Source organism: Passer domesticus, chromosome 19, assembly GCF_036417665.1.
Source record: "Passer domesticus isolate bPasDom1 chromosome 19, bPasDom1.hap1, whole genome shotgun sequence".
Taxonomy (NCBI): domain Eukaryota; kingdom Metazoa; phylum Chordata; class Aves; order Passeriformes; family Passeridae; genus Passer; species Passer domesticus.
Window position 1 is genome coordinate 3,692,645 of NC_087492.1, and position 22,598 is coordinate 3,715,242.

Here is a 22,598-nt window from a genome sequence, read left to right on the forward strand (position 1 = left end):
GGATAAATTTAATGTAGAGATGAGGATACCACAGGATGGAAACAAAGCCCAGCAGGTCCCAGCACCTTCCCTTTTGCAGCCACTGGAAACCTCTTGTACACAACAGGTGAGGTCAGCCCCACTTTCTTCTGCTTGTGGTGATTAAAAGCTTTTCCTTTTTTCATTAAAATACCCATTAATTTATCTCCTCTTCTTCTCATTCACCCTTACATGACAGTTCTGATAAGGAAAGAAAAAGTGCCCACAGGTAGGAATGAATGAAAAAGAATGGATTTGAACTAATTCTTGTTGACTTCACCTTCAGTCACTTCTTGCCCAGCTGAGTAACTTCAGAAAGCACTCTGGAACTGGCATTTTGACAAAATAAAAGTTGAGGACTGTGAAAACTTATTTTCATTTTTTTAATAGCACTGCTAGAGTCTACTCAAAACCTGGGAACTCTACAACCAAGACATATGCAAAACCAGGATTTCTGACAAACTCCTCATTATTTCCAAGATCTACCCTGTCTGGAGAAGACTGCAGCGTGGGAGCCACTGAGTCACTGCAAAGGTCAAGTGAAACGCGATTGATTCGGTGTCACCGTGTGCTGCCCTCTGCTGAAACACACCGAGCACAAAAGCTCGGGATCATCTGCGCCCGCCGCTGCCGTCACACTCGCCCGAATTCAGAATGTTTCATTTCGTGGGACTAGGCAAGGTTAAAAATAACCTGAAATAAATTCATGGGTATCTTGCACTGGACTGAACAGCCCCAGGATAGAGGAGTGGCTTAGGGACAGCAGTGGGTGAGAAGAAGAGGGTCCAATGATCCATCACTCTGCAGCGGTGGAGGTTCACAGGCTTGGAAAAAAGAAACAGCTGAAAGTTTCATTTAAACAACTTGTTTATCAAAGATGTTGAACTCTCATAGTCCCTCTCAAATCCTTAATCCTCCATCTGATTTCACCCACACGAAAAATCTGTTCCGGCAGATGAGATTATTCAAATACCCAGGCACCGGAATTTGTCCGTAGGTAGAACAGAATGGGAAGAGGAGAAAACTATTAAATATCCAAGGGGAAAGCAGCATCTAATTACACATTAATATCCATAAATAAGTGTATTTTATAGAATCATATTTACAAAATTCCTGCTTAAATATTTTATTTACATATATTTATTTACAAATATTTTATTTACAAATAGTAACCCAGCACTTGCTCCAAAACTCAGGGAAAGGGGGAAGAAAGTCAAAGCAATATTTCAGCTATACATATAAACTCTCAGTGCTGAAATTCCCAGTCCAACATATATGGTTGTTTTCCCTTTAGGCCTTTGGAAATTAGGCTTTGCTCTGTGACTTCGAGATCAGCCCAGCAAGGTTATTTTGGCTCAAGAAGATTGAAATCTTAAGTTGAGGGTTCCTTAGGGAGATCATCCTGCCAGCAACCTCCCCTACTTTGTCAAGATCCTGCTGTAGTAGAATTTAACCACGTGCTCTCTCATGAGATTTGACCTTAAAAAAAAACATTGGGGGGGGATACCCGCAAACAAACAAACAAAATTCCCAAACAAACAAACAAAAAAATCATAATTTAAAAAACCCCAAGGACGAAAAAAAAAAAAGAGAGGGAATAGCAGCGTGCAGGTGGGCCCTGCTGGTGCAGCCAGTAGAGGGCAGTGGGATTTAGAGGAAAGTTGTGGAACTTCGTCTAATGAAGTATTTGAAGTGATAAAATTATCCATTTAAATCGTTATTTGAACCTACCTACACTAAGATATAAGCAGGACAGAGAAAAAAGGACCAGTATAGAAAAGAAATTTTATTACTTTAGGACCTCTAAAAAGTCGTGTTTCAGGGTATCAGGAAGATTTCACACTAATGCATCATTTACTTGATTTTGAAAGTAATTTTCAGTTACTGAAATACAATAATTCCGTGCATCCTATTGAGACCAAGACAACTATTTATCATAGATTTTAAAACCTATGGGTAACTTAAAATAGAAAAACATCAAATAAGAAGAAAGGTATTTTTAAGGCACACCTATTTTCACTTGTGAAGATGAAAACTGGTTCTAATCCGCAGGAACAAGAAAGTAAAACAGGTGAAGAAAGAGCAACAAAAGCAGGAAATACAGATTTTTTTTTTTTTTAAATGCACCTTATTCACTAAAAGGAAAAACAACACTTCTCACCTTATCACCAAACAGAACAGCTCCCCAGAGCTAAGGCTCGTCCATGATTTGAACGAGCCCAGTTCGCATTTTGTGACGGAACACTGTGGATATTTTCAGACCCGCTTTGAGCTACACATGCCCTGAAACAACACCGCTGCCCCACGCCAGAGGGGACCGAGCTGTCCCCAGGGAGCAGCCGGGGATGTCCCGGTGCCCGTGGCACAGCGGGGACGCCTCCGCCAGGCTCAGGTGCCCTGGGCCGTGCAGCCCCGCCGGAGCCGCGGGCACCCCCGGGCTGCGGGAGCTCTCAGAGCTCCGCGGGAGCCCTCAGAGCAGCCCTGGGGACCGCGGGAGCCCTCAGAGCCCCCAGAGCTCCGCGGGAGCCCTCAGAGCACCCCCGGAGCTCCGCGGGAGCCCTCAGAGCACCCCCGGAGCTCCGCGGGAGCCCTCAGAGCACCCCCGGAGCTCCGCGGGAGCCCCGCTGCTCTCAGAGCCCCCCGGGGGCCGCGGGAGCCCTGAGCGCCCCCAGAGCTCCGCGGGAGCCCTCAGAGCTCTGCGGGAGCCCTGAGGGCCCCCCGGGGGCTGCGGGAGCCCCGCTGCCCTCAGAGCCCCCCGGGGGCTGCGGGAGCCCTCAGAGCACCTCTGCCCCTCAGAGCCCCCCGGGGACCGCAGGAGCCCCGCTGCTCTCAGAGCCCCCCGGGGGCCGCGGGAGCCCTCAGAGCTCTGCGGGGGTCGCAGGAGCCCCGCTGCCCTCAGAGCCCCCCGGGGGCTGCGGGAGCCCCACTGCCCTCAGAGCCCCCCGGGGGCTGCGGGAGCCCTCAGAGCACCGCTGCCCCTCAGAGCCCCCCGGGGGCCGCGGGAGCCCCGCTGCCCTCAGAGCCCCGTCTCGGCTCCGCCGGGACGCTGCGGGCACGAGCAGCGCCCGCCCCGTGCGGGACCTGTTGCCCTCAGACACCGGCGCGGAGGATGCGGGGACACGGCGGCGGCACCGCGACACCTCACCCGCTCCCCGCACCTCAGCCAGGGCGCAAGGACAGGGTCCCGCAGTGCGGCACCTCAGCGCTGCCCCAGCACGGGGGTGCCCGCCGCGAGGCTGGCCGTTCTCCCCAGCCCCGGCCAGCCGGTGCCCCCGCGCTGCCCTCACCTCCCCGCGCTCACCTGCAGCCGCCGCCGCCGCCGCGCTCGGGGATGCTCCGCAGCCGGAGCTCTCACCTCACCTGCACCGGCCGCACCGGCCACCAGGGGGCTGCTGTGCGGCACTCCGGGTAATGTAGTCCCCTGGCTGCCCGGCACGGCCAATCCCCGCAGCGCGGAACGTGCCGGGAGTGGTAGTTCTTCCCGGAGGCGGCAGCGCGGGGCAGACTGGGAGGTGTAGTCAAAATGCGGGGGTGCGCAGCCGGCTTCTCCCCGCTGCGGAACTACAACTCCCGTGCGCCCCCGCCGCGGCGGCTCGAGCGGGCCGGGCCGCGGCGCCGAGCTCCCGCGGGTGTGCGAGCCCATCATGGCGGCCGGGCCGCCCTCAGCGCCGGGAGAGCCGGCGCCGCCGCCGCCGCCGCAGCCGCTGCAGTACAGCCTGCTGCTGCGGTACCTCGTGGGCGACAAGCGGCAGCCCCGCGTCTGGGACCCCCGCCGTCCTCGGCGGGATCCCCTGCCCGCCCAAGAGCGAGGAGCAGAAGATGGTGGAGCGGGTCATGGAGAGCTGCCCCTTCAAGGCGGCGCTGGCCTGCGTGGGAGGTGCGGCGGCTGTGGGGTCGGGAGAGGGGTCCCTGTGGCTTCGGGAGAGGGGCGCATGGAGGTGTTTGATTTTCCTCCCGTGTCTGATTTTCCCCCCGTGTTTGCTTTTCCTCTCAAGCCTCCTCCAGTGCCTGTCACATGCCCTAGGGGGGATCTGTGTCTGCCTTCTTGCAGAGGTGCTCGTGGCCTCTCCTCACACAGCACGGCTGTCACAGGTGTCCGCAGCAGCAAGAGATCCCTGCCCTGTCACAGCGCCGCTTCATTGCCCGCAGGGAGTGTGCTGCTCCAACGCAGCCAAGTTAATTTCGTTGTTTATCCTTCACAGGGTTTGTTCTGGGAGGTGCGTTTGGTATCTTCACAGCTGGCATCGACACCAACGTGGGGTTTGATCCCAAGGATCCCTATCGCACGCCCACGGCCAAAGAGGTGCTCAAGGACATGGGGCAGCGAGGCATCTCCTACGCCAAGAACTTTGCCATCGTGGGTGCCATGTTCTCCTGCACGGAATGCGTGGTGGAATCTGTGAGTAGGAGCCTCTCAACCATTAACAAATGTTTTCTGGTACCCTTTAAAATCTTTTTCTAGATCCAAATAAGTACATATATTCTTTTTGCATTAGGGCAATGGAATAGGCTGCTTTGTTCTACCTTGGCCAGCAGAGCTTTTCAGCTTTGAGATCTGTCTTCAGAGCTGCTGTTCTCTCACAGAATGAAGAACTCTTTTGCAATGGCAAAGTCCTTTTCAGTTAAAGTCCTAAATGTGTTGGCAAGCATAGCTATTACTTTTTAAAACCCTAGCTACAAGTGCTTGTGTAAAATGTCAAACGGTGCGTTGCAACATGGTAATTTGAGTGTCTAAAATTCCATATGCAGAAAGGGATCATTTGAAGAAGGTTCTTGAGTAACAGGCCGATTTTCCTCTGGCCCCTACAGTCAGACCTTGTGCAGCTCAGTTGTAAATCTATCATCAGTTTTTTTTAAATAGGAAAATTGCCCTCTTATGAATTTAAGCCCTGCCTTTTAATTGAAAGGCACAATTACTTCTTAACTCATCTAGAAGAGTAGTGTATCTGCTTACACAATGGAACACATCAAAGAGATCTCTGCACTGGTGAAAATCCAGCATGTCCTGGCTATGGAAATAGTCCACAGGTGCTGTGACTGTTACCTGTGCCAAGGACCAGCTGCATGGCCACCTCAGGGCTCTCTCATGTGGTTATTGCACTTCTAGACTCAGGGCTGTGTTCTGCCCTGGCTCACCTGAGGATCCTTCCCACAGCACTGCATTGCACCACATGGATTTGTCTCACCTCTCCCAGTTACCTTCTCCTTCCTCCCTTCCCTGCCCAAGTCTGGGAGTGCAGGGCCATCTGCTGAGAGCAGAGGGAAAAACATCCTCAGCTGAGAAGGGGATGGAAAGTCGTTTAACCTTTCCAGCTGCTGGCACAGATGCTGGGTGTTTATTCCATATTTACCTGTTGGCTCTGATTTGTAATTCCACAGTATCGTGGGAAGTCAGACTGGAAGAACAGCGTTATCAGTGGCTGCATCACGGGAGGAGCCATCGGCTTCAGAGGTTGGTGCTGCCTGCTGGGAGCTGTTTCTGTCATAAGATTGAATTTGGTCATGCAGCACACGATGTTCTCAGTGCAACACACACACCACAAACCTCTGTGCATGGGCTGTGGTGAGGCCAGTGTGAGAGTGTGCTCTGGACTAGCAGAGCTGTCAGCTCCAAGAATAAGTGTGGATAAGGAAGGGTTGTCATAGAGGAAAACCAACAAAATTCACTTGAAAGAAAAGTCAGGAGATGGTGGTGGCTGTCCACACTCTTCTATGTGTCATGGGAGAGAGCCAAAAATACATACAGAAGCTCTTGTGTTAACTGAGCTCTATACATCTGCCATTTCACTGTCTCTGCTACTCTCCTTTGAAATTAGAACTAAAGAACTCTTTTCTTTTGTACCATGTGTAAAATGCTTTTCTCCTTTCTCATGTATCAGTTCAAAAGGCAGTTCTACTTATGTGTGAACGAGAAGTGGGGTTTTAGTCCAGCAGCACTAGTGGAGACTTTCCTTTAGTGGTAACATCTGGGAAAATGCCCAAGTAGGAGAGAGCTGTTCTGCTCATCAGAAATATCAAACTTCTCTCACTCTCCTTAAGAAAAAAAAAACAGTCCTCTTTTATGAAGCATAATTGAAAAAAAAGCTCTTGAAAGTGCTTCTAACTGAGCTTGTTAAGTTGTGTTTGTCCTAGACCTAATCCTCTTAGAGCTGTCAGAGCAGTGGCTGCTCTTCCTCTCCCTCCCTAGCCCCACCAAGCCACGTGCAGGGCTCAGATGAGAGCACAGTGCAGTCAGCAGTGGCCACTGGAGGCTTCTCTCAGTCCCCTGGGTGAGCCTGAGGACTCAGCACTGAGAGCAAATCCTGCTGGCCCCGAGGGGTTGTACAGGCAGTGCCAGTGTCCCCTGGCAGGGCACTGCTGGCTTCCTGCTGCTGCGAGCTCTGAGCCAGCACAAGTTAATGGGAATAAGAGTATTTCCCCTACTTTGCCTGATGGTTTCCTTGCCTTGCAGCTGGGCTGAAGGCCGGGGTGATCGGCTGCGGGGGATTCGCCGCTTTCTCCGCTGCGGTCGATTACTACCTCCGGTAACAGCCGGGTCCCTCAGAGCAACAGTCCCTGTTCCAGTGCTGCTGCTGAGAGCCTGCACCACGGCACAACCATCAGGCTTACCTTTCCACTGCCTCTGGAGTCGGGGTGGCGCTGGCCACTTTCTGAATGACTAACAGCAACCTGGCTGCGAGCCCTGGCGAGCTGCTCCGGGCAGGCTTGCGGGAGCATGGGAGGATGGAGCCAGACACAGAGCAGCATCTCCAGGACAGATCAGCTGACTGTCAGTTTCCAGGAAACATGCCTGGACTCTGATCCTTTGGGGCTGATTTTGATTAAGTCTGTTGCTGGCATCAAAAGAAGGCAGGAGGACAATCTCTGAGGAGAAATGCAGTGATTTAGGTTACCACACATTTGAAGGTGCTGCAAGTGTTTTAAGAGTCACCAGTTTGCAGCTTGCTACTCTGTTGGGGAGAGGTAAGATCCTGTGGAGAAATAAGTTTGTTCCAGGCTTTTCTTAAAATACCATCTGAAGACAAACCACCATCTGTACAACTTGTCTTATTTCAAGTACAGAGATGAGCGCCAGATTTCTTTACCATGTTTTAAAGGGAAAAGCAGAAAGGAATCCTTAGCCTTAGAGCTGTGTGGTTACTGGCAGATGAACAAAACAGTTTAAAGGAAAAAAAGAGGTTGTTGCTGAAGTATAATTCTCTGTAGCCACTTGGCTAGCCTGATTTAACCTCACTGTGGGAGTACAATCTTGCTACTGCTTTAACTGCCCCAGGCTCACCCCATTAGTTCCAGCAATTTGATAGTGAGACTTAGAAAGCAGAGCTGTGAGAATAAACCAGTGTTTGACAGATAGCTGGGCACTCACTCAGCACACAGCCTGCTTCCCATCACATCCCTGTGCCACCTCCAAGTGCCCCAGTGTTACACAGGGGGAAGTGAGTGTTTTTTCTGCCCAAAATTGGTGCTGAAATCAAAACATCTGTTTGTTAGCTCAAGGAGCTGCTGCCTCTTTGATTGGTGTTCTATCTGTCCTCCTGCTGTTCTGACCAAGCTGTTCTCAGACCTCAGAGGGTCATTTTTAACCCTTATTGAGCCACTCCATAAAGGCAAACACTCCCTCTAATCTTTTGGAGGCAGTGGCATTTCAGATGCAGTGCACACAACTAATAGGGATTCTCCCCCCCACTTCCCCTCCTTTGCACCCACAGTTGGACATCCCAGAACAGTGACAGCCCTTGTTGACCTGGAAGACCAGCAGTGTGTTTTGGCTGGTACAGTGGTCAGTGGTCAGTTTGGAGGCACACTGGCTCCCATTCCCACATGGAAAGAAGTGGGGAGACAGCAAGCACCATGTGATCTATCAGATGAGGTTTCCAGATCTCCTGATGTCCCTTGCTGTGCCTGTTCAGTATCCTCAGGCCAGAAGCTGTGCAAGTCAGCTGAATTTTAAGCTTGAGTAATTCTAGTCTGATTAAACAGCCTGGCTCCAGACAGTCCAGTTTTTTTTTCCTCCAAAATGCAAGGATGTAGCCCAAACCATAAGAAGTCTCTTCAAAGATTGCCTAGCACAATGCCTGTGCTTATACCACTGGCTTGAAGTGCAACTAGCAAGCATTCCATGACAGAAAGAAGAAGCTGTGATGCCAAAGTGATCAGTTAGTGCAAACAGCAACACCACAGGGCTTCTTTTGTGCAAATATCAGGGCTTTGCATTTTTATTAACATTTTTTTTCTCCTCACGAGGTTTTACAGCCATTTAAAGTTTATAATCTACAGAAATTGAAACAGAACACAAACAAAAATATATCCTTAACAACTTTTGAAAGTCAAATATTAATTAACAGTTCTATTCTACCTGTAGCTGCAAGAGTCCACCCCCCTCTTTTCCTTCCTGAAGGGACAAGCAAAAGCCAGTCATGGGGACAGCCACAGCCTGTTGTGCTGGGCTGTAGGGACCAGGCCTCCAGCCACTGTCACAGGGGGAGATCTGGCTGTACAGAGTCTCCATCTGGAATGACAGTGCCGTGGACAGAGACTTGGACACATGTAACAAATCAGACACACGCAGGGATCCGTTGTGCAGTCAGAGCTAAAGCTCGGCCTCCTTACTGGGTCCAGGGCCAAGACAGACGCCTGGTTATTTTCTGCAATGCTGTTTCCCTTCTGTTTAGCTGGTAGTCAAGAGGAGCAGGGTCTGGAGTGTGAGCCCTTTGGAGGGGGACTGAGACCTCCCCTCCTTGCTTTGCTGGTGCAGGGCTGGCAGGTGCTGCCTTCCCCAGGGAGGTGGCTGAGGACATACCTGGTGCATCGGTGGCTGGGCTCTGCCTGGAACAGTCCATTAGTTGGGAGGGCAAAGGCAACGCTGCTGTGGGGGACAGGCTTGGTCACTTCTCATCCATCTCCATTTGGCACAGGAGAGCACAGGGCCAACACAGTCGGGGACATGGGGGGGCTTTTCCCACAAGAACACGGACTCAGCTCACAGAGCGAAAGGTTTTGTGTCCCAACAGGTACCAACACCTACATGGGAGCGTGGGGGACATCCCAGGAGCTGGGCACTGGGGCAGCCACTGGGACAAGGCTTAACAGCTCCAGCCATCAGCTTGGGAGGAGTCACTGGCGCCACTAACAAACAGACCTGAGCTGGCTGGCACAGCTAATCCAGCAGCAACCACTTTGGGAGAAAGACAGAGTGAAGCATTTCTGCCTTCAGTCACGAGGGCCATGAAGGCTTTCCTCCTCCCATCCTTCTGTGCTGGTTCCCAGGCTGGGTGACCATCCAGCTGCTGCAGAACACTTTCCTCTGGCAGCCAGGCTGCCACCGAGGCAGGGCCGTGTGCTGCCATGTGCCCAGTGCAGCAGGGAAGCCAAGGAAGGGATAAGAATCTCCTTGTCCCCATGGCCATGGGAGGAATGCTGGTGCCCCAGCAGGCTGTGCCACAGGGTGCATGCAGTGCTCATGGCAGTGCTGGGCTGGCAGGGGCGTGAGTGCCTCGCTATGGCAGAGACAGAACTGTACAGCAGATACCCTGTTCCCCACCAAATTTCCAAACTGGGGAAATATGTGACCACATCAGTGCCAGAGCAGACGTGGGGTCAGCCCGTGGTGCAGAAAGCAAACCTGCCTCTGGCTGGCCATCCTTTCAGCCTGCTGTGGATTGAGACCAGCACAGCACCTCTGGCTCCAGCCTTGTGTGAGAGGTTACCCCATAACGCTGCTCAGAGGCGAAATCCAGCCAGGGCAGGAACCACCACACCACACACACACAGGCAAAGCACAGGGCTGGGGCTGCAGAGGGGACTGGCCTGAAAACACCCAGAGGAGCCGTGGCAGGGAGGAAGCAGCACCCTGCTCCTCTGCTCTGGTGGTCGCAGGTTTGCTCAGAGCGGAGCGGGATCCAGGCACAGGGTCCAACGTTTGCGCAGGCAGGTGAAGCCAAAGCAGAGCTGGTTGTCACTGTCACCAGGGAGGGAGGCCCGTGAGCTCCCGGCCTCGGAGCGAGCCAGTGCTGCACATGCAGGCGTGGGCAGGGAGCTGGGCAGCAAACAGGCACTCGTGGGGCACTGCAGGCTTCAGGCAAGGGGTGCCTGGTAGGAGTGAGCGGGCGGGAAGGAGTCCAGGAGAAAACTAGCCAAGGGGGAAGCCTGTGTCCACAGCCCTTGTCAGTCACTACCTCTTCCGTTGAGCAAATATACATAAAAACAATCCTTGAACACAAGAAGGGACATAAGACACGACTACTTTACAGAGAGGGCCTGGCACCTGGTGGGACCGGGCCACTGGAACGTGATTGTACAGGAGCTGCAGGCAGCACCGGCCTGGGTCTGGGCTGGTCTCCCTTGGGGGCTGTGGTCCAGTCCGTGTCCCCCAGCAGGGAGCTGGAGTGTTTGCAGCTGGTGCCTTCTGCCTGCAGGCTACACGTCCGTGGAGAAGTAAAGTGTGTTGCGTTTGAGCTCGCTGAAGGAGATGGGAGGATGCTGCAGGTAGTAGAGAAGGACCTGGACCTGTAGAAGGTAAATAGGGGGTGTTACTACAGAAGGGGAAAGAGCTGCCACCTGCCAGCTTGTCCCATCCAGCAGAAAGTAACAAATCTACCCAGACAGGCAGGTGAACCCCTCCAGTACCCAGCCCTTACCTGGGCCATCACATCGTGGGACCAGATGTCAGAGGCCAAGGTGAGGTGTGCCTTGCTCTCCCCCTCTGAGGGTCTCAGAAGTGTCGGCCCAAAAACCGTGGCCAGATTGTGGAGAGACATTTTGTTGATAGGTTCCTTTTCAGCCACCCTGTGGGGAACAGGGAGAGAGGCAGTGTCAGCCCCTAGTGATGTTCAGGAGTGGGGAGCCATGGGGTGATGTGGAGGCAGAGGGCTGCTCTCCCTGCTCCCAGCAGCAGTGGGGCACCTCCAGCTTTCCACTGCCCTCTGTAGCCCTCAGAAAACCCAGGTGCAGGGCAGGGAGCTCTGCCCCCTTCACGGCCTCTGCTGGAGCTGCTGGGCCTGGCTGGGAGCCCTGGGTGTGATGTGGCAGCAACCAAGCCCTCACTTTGCACTGCAGGGCCTCCTCCCTTCCCGAGCCCGCAGGGTCCGGGGAGCCCTGCACCAGCCCGTGCCCCCTGCACCCACTCCCCTCGAGGCTCCCTGCCCCAACGACCCTGTGGGAGCCCTGCCAGCACGGAGGGAAGCAGGACCACAACATTGCCATGTTAGGAGGCAGCTGTGCTCCCCGGCACAGGCTGCTCGCTTGAGCCCCGGCCAGGGGAGCAGATGTGGGAACTGGCTGTGCCCGGTTCTCAGGATGGAAATGGATTTTTCCTTCTCCATCCCCCAGCATCAATCACTTTTTCTGTTTGGTTTTAGCCAAACCAAAGGAACAAAAAAAAAAAAACTTTAATGATGCAAGTAACATGAGCTGTGAGCCCCAGTCCCAAGCTGTGGCCAGGCTCTGCATTCTGCTCTGCTGCCCTGTACCTTCCCTGGGTTTTTAGGTCCCCAGGGAGCCCCAGTCCCTGAGTTCCTAGGTTTGGATGCACCTCATCTGGACCAAGACAAAGCCTGTCAAACCACAAACTGCTGCACTCACCCTGGGATAGCTGACATGAGGTGTCACCTGCAGTTCTGGGACATTTCCACAGAGCTGACTGTCCTTGGTTCTTGGCCACCCGCTGCTGACAGGTGACAGGGATTGCTGCATCTTGTTTTGCAAGGACTACTGCTGGACTGATGGGAAGGGACACAGAGCTGTTTTCCTGCTAAAGGGGACACTGCAGAGCTCCCAGCTGATTCCTGTACTGTGCTGAGGCCAGCTGCTCCCTGCAGAGCTCATCCAAGCAGCTGCACGCCGGCTGCAGCAGCCAAGTGTTCCGTGTTTGCAGAGGCCGTGTGCTCCCTGCAGAGCTGACCTGGATCACTGGCCAGGCACAGCCCAGGCCCTGCTGGCACCACAGCTGGTGGTCCTGGGACACCAGGGGCTGCTCTGGAGGGGCAGAATGGCTCCAGGACCCCCCATCATCCTACAGGACCCAGGAGAGGAGATGTGGAAAGCCAACACCGATATCAGAGAAGGGTTTGAACAAGCTGCAGCCTGGGGAATTTGCCAGAGCCCAGAGAGACAGGGCAGGTGGGACACACCTGGAGCTGTACCCTCTTAGAAGGGCTGGGAAAAGACCACTCCATGCCTGCCCCAAGCTGCTGTTGCTGGCCCTGCTCTGCACCAGCACAGCACCATCTCCCTCCAGTCTGGGGTCAGCCTGGAGCCGTGCAGGCACCACAGGAATCAAACAGCAGCTCTGACTCTGTTCATGTCCCATCCCCATGGCAAAGCAGTGAGACAGACCCATCCTGCACCTCCCACCCATCCCAGGCAGCCCCTGAGGCATTACCTTTTCAAGTGCTCCAGCAGGAAGAGGAAGGTGATGAGGTTGGGGTCAGGCAGCGAGCGGAGAAGGTGCATCATGCAGTTCTCCTTGGCAGCAGGATCCGAGAGGGCTGGAGGCAAAGAGGGAGAGGGCTCAGGACAGGGTCTGCTGCAGCAGCAGGACCCTCCACAGCCAGACACCTCCCAGCAGCCAGTGTGTGAGCACTGGGGAGCAGCACCACGAGCCCTGAGCTGGCTTGGAACCAGCAAAAACAGCCAGGACCAAGTGGGCCGAGCTGGGAAGGACCCTTGGGAGTGTCCCATCCCAGAGCAAGCAATGCCAAACAGGATTTGTGCCTCATCCCCTTCCCATCCCCGAGCCCTTACCGATCCCCTCCATGAAGGCGGGGTAGAGTCTGTCAGTGAGGAGGGGCTCGGGCAGCTCACGGAAGTACAGCTTCAGCGTGCCAGCGATGGCGTTGATGTCCATGTCACTCAGCATCACCAGGATGTCCTTGTTATCTGTCCAGAGAGCACCCACACGTGACACCTCCTGCCCTCCTGACCCCACCCTGTGTGTCCCTCCAGCCACCCAGCTGCAGGGCAGGGACAGCACTGCTGGGTTCACAGCCCCATTAGCCAGGCTGAGGCTGGGAAAAGCCCGGTGGCTCCCGCCTGGCTGGGCAACAGGACACACAACGATTTGCAAATCCATTTGCAACATTTCCCTGACTCAGTGTCTCCCAGGAGCCAGCCAGGAGTGGCAGCAGCTCAGAGGCACAAACGAGCTGGGATCTCTGGGTGTTTTTGTCCCTCCTCACCCCCAGCCCCTTCCTGTGCAGAGTGGTGTATCTGCCACATGTGCAGTGCAATAACCAAACCCAGGCTTGCAGAGGGCTGGGGGGGTCTCGGAACACCAAGCTCCCCCAGGACACTCACTTGCATCAAAGACAGCTTTCAATGCCTGGATGTCAGTGGCGACTCCAGAGATCCTGTAGATGCCAACCTCGTCGATGCCCCTCTTCTCCACCTCCTCGACGCACTGGCGCACGATGTAAGGCACCTTGGAGCGCTCGCGCCTGGCTCGGCAAGAGGAGACTCAGCAAAGATTCCCAGGGGAACCCGTGGCAGCCAGCCCAGCCTGCAAACCCCGCCAGGGCAGGATGGGCATGCACAGGGGAGGATGGGAATGGCTAAGGGAACAAGGAAAGTCCCCCGCAGAGAGCAAAGGCCAAGCTCGCCAGTGCTGGTGGGAGCAAGGGGACACAGTGCAACCCCACACCCCGAGATCAGCCCCACAGCCCTGCATTTACTTTGTCACAACACTGATTTTCACCCCGAAGACACCAGTCTGCTTTTTGGACGGGGTCCTCTTCAGGCTCATGTCCCTGCTTGTGAACTTCATGGAGAACTCCACCTTGATCTGTGGGAGACAGGGGGTGAGTCCTGGCTGGCCTGAAGGCAAGAAGGGGCTGCATTCACAGCGAGGGGCTGTGGGTCCCCCACCCCACTTACTCCGTTCATCTCAATCACATCCATGTGCCAGTTCTTTGTCTGCACGGCCTGTGGGTCCAGCTGTGGGGAGAGATGGTCTGTGAGTTCTGTGGGGACACAGCCTCGTGCCAGCCCTGCTGTCATCCCAACCTGGTGGCCCCCAAAGCCCCTGATCTGCAGATGGTGTAAAGCACAGGGTATGCTTTCCCTCTGCAACATGCTGCTCATGGCTGGAGGATGGAGAGGTTCCCCTTTGGGGTCTGGGGTCCCTCTGGCTGTGCCCTGGAGCCAGGTGGGCTCAGCACCCCCACCCTGCCCTCTCCCCAGAGCCCCTGCAAGGCAGTGCTTTAACCCACACCCAAGAAGCAAGAAACTTCCAAGAAATTAGGACTATTTCTGGCGGCAGATTGATGAAACAGAACTAGGGCAGCGTTTTCCATGCAGAAAAACAACATCTCCCCATAGCCAAGGCTATTTATAACCCCTGGGAATGACAGGCTCTGCTATTTCTGGCTTTGGGGCTAGCGGGGGACTCGGTGACACTGCCCTGGCGCCCGGGTGCAGAGAAAGGTGCTGGCATTCCCAAGGCCCTGGCACGTGCCGTGGTGGGTTCTGAGCCCCAGGGCTGGGCAGAGGTGGCTGCAGTTGCCTTTTGGAGCTTTTTGGTCCCCAGCTGGTGGTATTGATCCAGCCCCATCGATCCCTGTAATGCACAGGGCAGGCAGCCCAGCCCTAATGTCCCCTTGGGGAAGGGGATGGGACATGGGAGCTGGTGGGGGCTCCCAGGGCTGGGGACATGCAGCTGCCAGGCCACACTTGCACCAGGCACGTGGGGTCACTCTGCAAGGACACAGGAGCTTCCTGCAGCTGCTGGGTCAGGAGATGCTCTGGGCAAGTGTAAAGATGTTCAGAGCTGCTGCTCCAGCCACGGAGCTGCTGTTCCTCTGCCCATAAAGTCACTGCATGTCATGATGGGGGGGCACTGTGGGGTCCCTCATGTCCCTTCTTGCACACCAAGACCCCACAGTCCCAAGGACAGGCTCAAGCTGCCCTGGCTCTTGGCACAGACCCAGCACAGTGGCATTGCCACATGCCCAGCCCTGTGAGCCCGAGCAGCTCCTCAGCCATGGGAAAACTGTGGTCCCCAGCAAGGTAGAAATGCTGCTGCCTCCCAGGAATGGCTCCTGGCAGGGAGCCCTCCCTGGTGCTCCAGCCCAGCACAAGGAAGAGCCCAGTGAGTGCCACGCTGCTTCCTCTGTGCCAGCCCTGCGGCTGCTGGAGAGCGCGAGGAGGAGAGGGAAAGCTGCAGCTGCCCTGGGCTCCCATGGGACCCTGCAGCAGGTCTGGACACTGGGATCACGAGACTGCAGCCAGACCACAGCCAACCCCAGTCCTGCTGCTCCAGCTCCTCTGTGCTCCCCCGCAGGGCTGCATCCCCCACGCGCTGCCACAAAGCCACCACAGCCAATGCCACTGCCCCAGGCACTTTCACCCTTTTCCCCACACATCCCTGTCCCACTCATGGCAGTGAAGTCCCTTCATCCCCCAGCCAGGTCAGGAGCCTATCTGCTCTGTGATGCAATTTTAACTGCAGCCACCATGCATGCCTTCCCCTCCCCACCCCTCAGGTCCCTCTGGCTCTGATGGCCCTGGCAGCCACATCTGGAAGGGCTTTAGAGAGCTCTGAAGAAATCTTTTATTAAAGCCAGGTTGGCTGCTGCCATGCTGCAGACCTTACCCTGAGCACATCACTTCCCTGCAGCCCCTTCCCCATGCATGGGCACAATCAACCCACAACAGCCAGCAGGGCCCAAATTTGGGCTAGTTCTGCTGGCACCATGGGCCTGAGCCCCCTTGCAGCTCCCTGTGCACCACTGTGGCCTAGCCCTGGTGCTCTCCAACCCTCCTGGCCAGCACTCCGTGCAGCAGCAGCAGCAGCACACGATGCTGCCTCTCCCCAATTCAAGCAAAGCCACGTCCAACGCTTCATCTCCAGGCGTGGGAGGATGGATGGGAGCATCCACCCACAGAGCCAGAGCTCTGCCCACACAGTGCTGGCAAACACCCTGCCCCAGCTCCCACCACCATCTCCTTCTCCTCCGAAGGGAGCTGCCTTGCTCCAGTAGGATGCAGGGACATCCCAGGTCGATGGGGAACTCCTGGGCTAGGAGCCCTGGGGAACAGCCTTCGAGCCAGCGATGTGCAGGATGAGATGTCAGCTCCTCTTTGGAAGATCAGACAGCTTCAAACACCCCTCTGTGCCTGGGGAAACATCTCAGGCAGGTCACCAGCACGTCTCCAGGCTGCTCCCTCCTGCATCTCAGGGGCTCTCAGCCATGGTGGTATCCATGCCCAGGTCAGCATTCGCTGTGGTGCCGCTCTCATCCACAGCGAGGTGAAACACCCTCTGTTTGTTGCCACAGGGATGTGCCATCATCCTGGTTTCCAAAATTATCCAAAGCTGTTTGTTTGTAGGACAAGGCCCCAAGTTGTGGAGGAACAGGCGATGAGCATCCTGGCAATCCTGCAGCACTTTGTGTGTTCTGGGGGGGTTCTGCTGGCACTGACCCTCCTCTCCTACTGCTTGTCTTGTCCATGGGACAGCTCCAGACTTGAGGTGATGAGGCCACATCCTGGAATCTTGTCCTCAAGACACTTCCAGGTCATGGCATTGTGACAGATCCAGGCAGGGTTGGGTTCACAGAGCTCCAAGGTGAGGAGCTGGCAGGACTCCAAATCCTCAGGGTGGTTCCCCAGGGCCCCAAACACCAGGATGCTGTGGTGGGGCAGGGACTGTCAGGCTGGGCATGTCCCCATCTCACATCTCAGGCCCATGAGGTCACCCCAGCTCAGCCTTGGGTGAAGCAATTGGGAGCAAACCGGTGACTCAGTCTTTGAGGTCATCCCTGCCAGGGCCCTGGGGAGCGGGATCCCAGAGGAGCTGCTGCAGCCAGCGTGGCTTCCCATCAGCGTGGCACCCACAGATTCCCCAGCCTGGCCCCCCGTGGCTACCCTGGCAAGCAGATCCCTCACCAGCCCTCCATGCCAGGGAGCAGACAGTCCCTGAGCCCCCAGCACCGTGGGGCAGAGCAGCCCCCACACCAGCAAACGCTGCCAGGGGCAAAGCACAGCCCCCCAAAAGAGCAACAATTCACAGCCCGGACTGAGAGTGACCCGAGGAGCAGCAGCAGCACCCACAAACCCACCAGGACCCTGCACGGACCCGCCGGGGCCACATCCTGCCAGCAGCCAAGACGGGCACGGGAAATGAAACCCCTTCATGTTTTGACCCAGCAACAGCCTCCGGGCAGCCTCCTCACGGAGCCCTGCTGCCCCTTAATCCCCTGGGCTCGGCTCAGAATCGAGGTTAATGCCGCTGCGTCACACGCGGCCCCGCGCTGCCAAACCGAGCCCCCCCGGCCCGCAGCTCCCCGGGCAGGAGCACCCCACCGAGGGAAACCCCCGTGGGGCTTTCGGGACAGCCTGCCAGGGTGTCCCCCTCCTTTTGTCACCTCTGTCGCACATCCCTGCGCTCTGTGTTCCCACAAAGACAGCAGCGCTGGCTGATGTGGCTGCGACACAGCTGCAATCTGGGAAAGCCTGGATCGACCCGGGTTGCAAGAGGGGGGACAAAGGCACCGGGTGCTGTGGCACCCCGGGAAGCCGGCCCCAGCCAGCCCAGAAGCATCGCTGCCTCCCGGGCAAGCTCCAGGGCCGGGCAGGGATTCCCTGCCCTGCCTCTGCAGAACCCCCCGCTGCAAACAGCTCAGCCTCAGGGAGCCTGCCAGCACACAGAGGGAGAGGGACGGAGGAAAACAAACACCTCACAGGCTGCCAACTGCATCTAAGAGCTCCCAAAGCACCCAAACACCTCCCTGCTCCATGCACAGACTCATCCTCCGCACAAACAACACAGCCCCCCACCCCACAAAACCACCGGCCAAAAAGGCCACGGCCACCACGCAGAGCAGACCCGGCAGAGCCATCCCGGAGCCCAGCACCGTTCCCCGCAGCCGCCCCCCACACCCCGAGCACCTTCTGCCGGAGCAGCTTGCTGCGCACCCTTCCCCAGAGCCGGGCGCCCGTGTTGGGGGCTCGCTTCCCCTCGGGCTCCTCCACGCTGCCGGGGCCGTCCTCCGGCTGTACCAGCACCTCCGTCATCGCCACCACCGCTTCGGCTCCGGGCAGGCGACACGAGGGCGGCCGGGAGCGGCTGGGTCAGCGCAGCATCCGCATCGCTGCTGCCGGCGGCGAGAGCTCAGCGGCGGCCGGCCGGGGCAGCCCTGCCGGGGCGGCCAGGGCTCATCTTCAGGGTGTGAGCCAGCCTGGCGAGGCAGCCCCAAAAACCTCCCTCCCCCTGCGAGGAAGTGACTCAAAGGCGGCCCCCACGCGTTTAACTCTCGCCCTGCCGCTCGGCAGCGCCGGGGGGGCTGCCCGGGCTGCCCGCCGCCGTTATCCGCCGTTATCCGCTCTCGTCATCCCTCTGCCGCTCTCCCTCTGCCCTTCTCCCTCTGCCCTTCTCCCTCTGCCCTTCCCCGCCTCGCAGCGCCAGCGGCAGCCGCGGCCCCCGAGGCACCGCCGCTGGCGGCTGCAGCATCCCCGGCTCCCCGCAGGAGCCAGGCTGGCTCTCCGGCTCTTGCTGAGGCTTTTGGGGTTTGTTGTCACGCCTAGGGACAGCTGGGCACCCCCATGTCCCCTCTGTGCACCCTGGCCCCTGTCAGCCCCGCTGCCAGGGGGGCAGGGAAGCCCTGGAAGGGTCTCTGCCTGCTGAGTGCAGGCTTGGGGGGACTTGCATTGCCCCCCAGCCCATCCCTCAGCAGCCCCTGGAGCTGAGGGGCTGCTGAGGGGCTCCCTGCAGGTCTGGGGTGCCCCAGCATCAGAAATCTCCCCCCCCAGAGCCTCTGCCAGCCCAGGGAAGGGGACAGACAGACAGACAGACAGACAGACAGGCAGCTATTCCCTGAGGGCACAGCAGGCACTGTGCCCATGACAACACAGGCTCTGCTTCAACAGCCAAATCCCCCCGGGCATCAAATGGGCTGAGGAAGGGGGTCCTGAGACCCCCCTCATGCACCCCCTGCCTGTCTCCTCCAGGGCCTGGGGGCCACATCCAGCCTCTGTCCTCTGCAATGTGGGCACAAGCACCCACGGCCTGCTTTGCCCACCACAACATCCGTCTGCCATCCTGGCACAGCACCACACAGCCCTGCCAGCACCCAGCAGACACAGCCCAGATGCTGGGAGCAACTGGGACAGCTCAGAGCAGGGCTGAGCCCTGCAGTGCAGGGGACACAAGACCCTCATGGGGACACGAGCCAAACAGGGCAGCCTTACCCCAACCACAGCATATTCCAGCTTTAAAAATGGGGTTAATAACAACAAAACAGGGTTAATGCCGACCAGGAGTCACACCTTTCCACTGAGCACCCAGGGCTGCTATGTGGAACCAGCAGCAGCTCATGATGAGCCCAGGGACCAGCCAGCCTGAGGAACATCCAGGGCAGCATCTCTGCCTGAAGGGCTCAGGGAGAAGGCAGGGGGGCAGCTCTGGGGTTTGGCTGCAGCCCACAGCCCCAGAAGCAGCACTGCCCATCCTGCTCACAGCTGTCCTGCCCTGTCACCAAGCCCAGCCCCGGGGCAGAGGCCGAGCTGTGGCTCTGGGTGATGGCAGGACAGCCCTAACACTGTTACTCTTCCATCCTTGGGATAAGCAGCCCCAGGGCCTTCTCTCTTTCCTGCTCTTCCCCCACAGCTTTTGCACAGCGGGTACGGGCTGTGCTGTCCCTGTCCCGACCCCCGCATCTCCCAGCATGACTCATGTTTGTTGATCCAGGCTATTTCCGAGAGCGCAGCTGGACTGATCCCCGCGGGACACCGAGCCCCTTCCCTGCCCTGGCCTTCCCACTTGGCCCAGTGCCACCCCCACAGCACTGCTGCCTGGGGGAGAGGGCAGCACAGGGGTGATTTCAGGTATGGACAAGCCACTGGTGAAGCTGAGCCCCCACCTCCCACCCCGTGTCCCCTCCAGTGCTGTTTCCCCACAGCATCCCCTTCCCAGCAGCACTTCCCTGCTGCTCTCTGCTCCCCTGGGACCTGCCCTCAGTTGCTTTCCCACGGAGCAGGCAGCCATGAGGGGCCCTTTGAAGTGGCCCTGGGTCCAGGGCTGTGTCCCAGGCGTGACCCTGTCCCCAGCACAGCCAGGAAGGCAGCCAGGCTGGGCTGCCCACCAGGAAAACACAGTGACCCCCCCTGCCCAAAGTGTGTCCCCCTGCCCTGGGCTTCCCTGCAGCCTGGCCAAGGTGGCTGCAGGGGGAATGGGAGGTCTGGGGGTTGCCTGCCCTCCACTCCATCCTCCTGGTCCTGCTCACCTGGGAGCATCTCAGGGCAGCCCAGGCTTCCATCCTCCCTGCCTGGCAACCACCAATCAGAGGCGGCTCAGCCATTGCCCTGGAAACCCCCGTTGCCATAACAGCAGCTGATGGAGGCACAGGGAAGGCAGATGGTGGCAGAGGGGGACACAGGAGGGACGGGGGGCTGCACATGCAGAGCCCTCCCTATGGCAGCTGCCAACCCCTCCCCGCAGCCCCCAGGGCCACAGCACAGAGAGCAGAACAGAAACACTTCCAGCCCAGCCGGGGCTGGATGCACCTCTGCAGGGAAGGTCTGGCTTTGCCACCTCCACAAAGGCCCCCCTCACTTTGTCCCACCTTCTCCTGTGCCCCAGGACCATCACGCCCCATGCCTGAAGCCCACCCACCCCACAACTGCTGTACCTCACTCCCAAAAGCAGAGCTGCCCACCCCAGGCATCGCTCCAGGACAACCCTCCCAGCCCAGGTGCCAGGCCCTAAGGAGTCTCCCTTTGGTCGAGAGGATGCCCAAAAGCCCTAGTGCATACCTGGATCTGCCCCTTGCCCATGATCTTGTCCACAATTTCGTTGTTGTCCTTGTTGAGTTTGGTCTTGTCATAGCACTTCTCGTAGCAGAGGATGCGCAGGGACTGGGAGCCCTCCAGCTCAATCTCAAACTCCTGGGGTGTGGAGGGAGGGTGGCTCAACCCCAGCACCCCAGAGCAGCTCCAAAACTGGGGCTGAAGGGAAATGGGGAGCACAGCCCCTCGTGCACGCGCCCCTCCCTCACCTCATTCCACTGCGGCTCCGTGGTGTCCCGGAACACCCTGGTCTTGGCTTTGCTGACAAAGTAGCCAAAGGAGTCCACCTCCAGTGTGCAGTAGAGATCTGGGGGAGCAGACATGGCTCAGCACCCCAGGGACACCCTCACCATCTCCCAGGGGACCACTGGGAGCAGAGCAGGGCCACGTGCTGGACCCCAACTCTTCTGAGCCCACGGCCCCTCCAGGCAGGGTGGGCACCCACACTTACTGGCTGACTGCTGGAAGCCCTTGGCAGAGTGGACGATGACGTGCAGGAACCCATAAAGCCCTGGGGACTCGTCATCTGTGGCAGGAGAGCAGAGGCTGTGTCAGGGCCTGGGGCTGGCCGTCCCCAAGGCAGCCTTTGCCACCCTTGCCACAGCAATCACAGCCCCTGCAGTGACACCCAAATCCCCCAAGCCCCTGGAGGGACACCCTTAAGTCCTGTATCCCCCACTGACGACATCCCAAGCTCTCCTGCTGCTGGACAGCCCTGGGGGAGGTTCCCAGTGGGGCTGGCTGGGTCTCAGCCTGGGCACGGTGCTCCTGCCCAGCACATGGCATGGGCTGCAGAGAGCCCGGGAGCAGCCCCTGCTGCAGCCAGGACTGCGCTGCCCGGGAGCCCAACACTGCTCCAGCAGTGCCACCTGGTGGGAATCTGTCCCCTGCACAGCAGAGTCCCTGCTCCAGCTCAGGGACCCCACAGCTCCTGCCCGGGATCATCCCGAGCAAAGCAGGACCCAGCGGCCACTCACCGTCCTTGTTGCTGGTGACTGGGATGTTGTGGACAGTGCGTAGCTTGAAGCAGGATCCTGTGAGCACCTGCAGCTCCACTGAGCTCAGGACAAAGGCCTGGAGGTCTGGGAGAGAACAGAAGCTTCAGAGGGACACAATCGGTGCTGGTCATAGAGACTGGGATCCTATAGGACTTCCCTGTGGCTTCTGGGGTTACCAGGAGCCCCAAAAGGGCCTTGGCAGCCCCAGACTCACCCTTTTTCTGCAGTTTCTGGATGGCCTCCCTCCACTCGGACCGCTCGTAGTCAGAGGAGAGCAGGAAGAGGTAGCTCTGTAAGAGAGGGAGATGTGGCAGGCTGCGTGCAGGCAGGGCTGAGCCCGGCCCCAGCCCGCCCTCCTCACCTTCCCGTTGCGGTTGTGGATGCGGAAGGGAATGGCAGGTGAGTTGAGGAGCAGCCAGAATTCGTTCTCAAACATCTTCTTCTTGAGGCGCTCGATGGCGCGGCTCTGCCCCTTGTTGGCTTTCTGCCGACGGGGAGCAGAGAGAACTTTTCAGAGGTGTCCCTGTCCCCCAAGACCCATCCCTGACCCCAAGAGCAAGCCCCACACCCTTCTCTCACCTCCTTCTGCACCTCGCTCTTGATGGCTGAGATCTTCATCTTCATGTCCTCCAGCTCGTGGTCGGGGATGACGTGCACCTGCGGGCAGTGCTCCGACTCCTCCGGCGAGGGGAACACCAGGTCGGCCAGGGGCACGTACCACTTGCAGTCGTACTGCTGGTGCTTCCTGCAGGAGGGCATGGCTGCTGACTGACGCCTGACCCCCTCCCTGGCACATTCCCCCCG

At 57.7% G+C, this 22,598-nt stretch overlaps 3 protein-coding genes across 8 annotated transcripts in view; 1 reads left to right on the forward strand and 2 right to left on the reverse strand.

Moving 5' to 3' along the window:
• The window catches only part of SPECC1 (sperm antigen with calponin homology and coiled-coil domains 1), an 88,114-nt gene extending 84,650 nt beyond the window's left edge, over positions 1-3,464 (reverse strand). For 2 of the 3 annotated variants that reach the window (XM_064394581.1, XM_064394579.1), the window contains exon 1: positions 3,320-3,337. The gene's annotated coding sequence lies outside the window, so the exon portion shown is untranslated. Of the gene's footprint in view, positions 1-3,319 lie in introns of all 3 variants that reach the window. The other variant, XM_064394578.1, reaches the window with a different exon arrangement.
• Positions 3,465-3,608: 144 nt separating this feature from the next.
• On the forward strand, positions 3,609-7,048 carry TIMM22 (translocase of inner mitochondrial membrane 22). Its single transcript, XM_064394589.1, is given in 5 exon segments — positions 3,609-3,785; positions 3,787-3,895; positions 4,221-4,417; positions 5,398-5,470; positions 6,470-7,048. Coding segments are annotated over 5 exon segments (579 nt in total). The 5' UTR covers positions 3,609-3,662; the 3' UTR covers positions 6,547-7,048.
• A 1,154-nt stretch (positions 7,049-8,202) lies between these two features.
• The window catches only part of ABR (ABR activator of RhoGEF and GTPase), a 38,033-nt gene continuing 23,637 nt past the window's right edge, over positions 8,203-22,598 (reverse strand). For 3 of the 4 annotated variants that reach the window (XM_064394585.1, XM_064394586.1, XM_064394587.1), the window contains 14 exons: positions 22,374-22,539; positions 22,156-22,278; positions 22,009-22,084; positions 21,774-21,878; positions 21,248-21,322; positions 21,006-21,103; positions 20,764-20,895; positions 13,888-13,947; positions 13,686-13,795; positions 13,312-13,451; positions 12,760-12,894; positions 12,398-12,503; positions 10,656-10,803; positions 8,203-10,524 (listed from right to left, as the gene is read on the reverse strand). In XM_064394585.1, the coding sequence (XP_064250655.1) occupies positions 10,435-10,524; positions 10,656-10,803; positions 12,398-12,503; positions 12,760-12,894; positions 13,312-13,451; positions 13,686-13,795; positions 13,888-13,947; positions 20,764-20,895; positions 21,006-21,103; positions 21,248-21,322; positions 21,774-21,878; positions 22,009-22,084; positions 22,156-22,278; positions 22,374-22,539 (1,564 nt within the window). In that variant the 3' untranslated portion in view covers positions 8,203-10,434. Of the gene's footprint in view, positions 10,525-10,655; positions 10,804-12,397; positions 12,504-12,759; positions 12,895-13,311; positions 13,452-13,685; positions 13,796-13,887; positions 13,948-17,901; positions 18,332-20,763; positions 20,896-21,005; positions 21,104-21,247; positions 21,323-21,773; positions 21,879-22,008; positions 22,085-22,155; positions 22,279-22,373; positions 22,540-22,598 lie in introns of those variants that run through there. The other variant, XM_064394588.1, reaches the window with a different exon arrangement.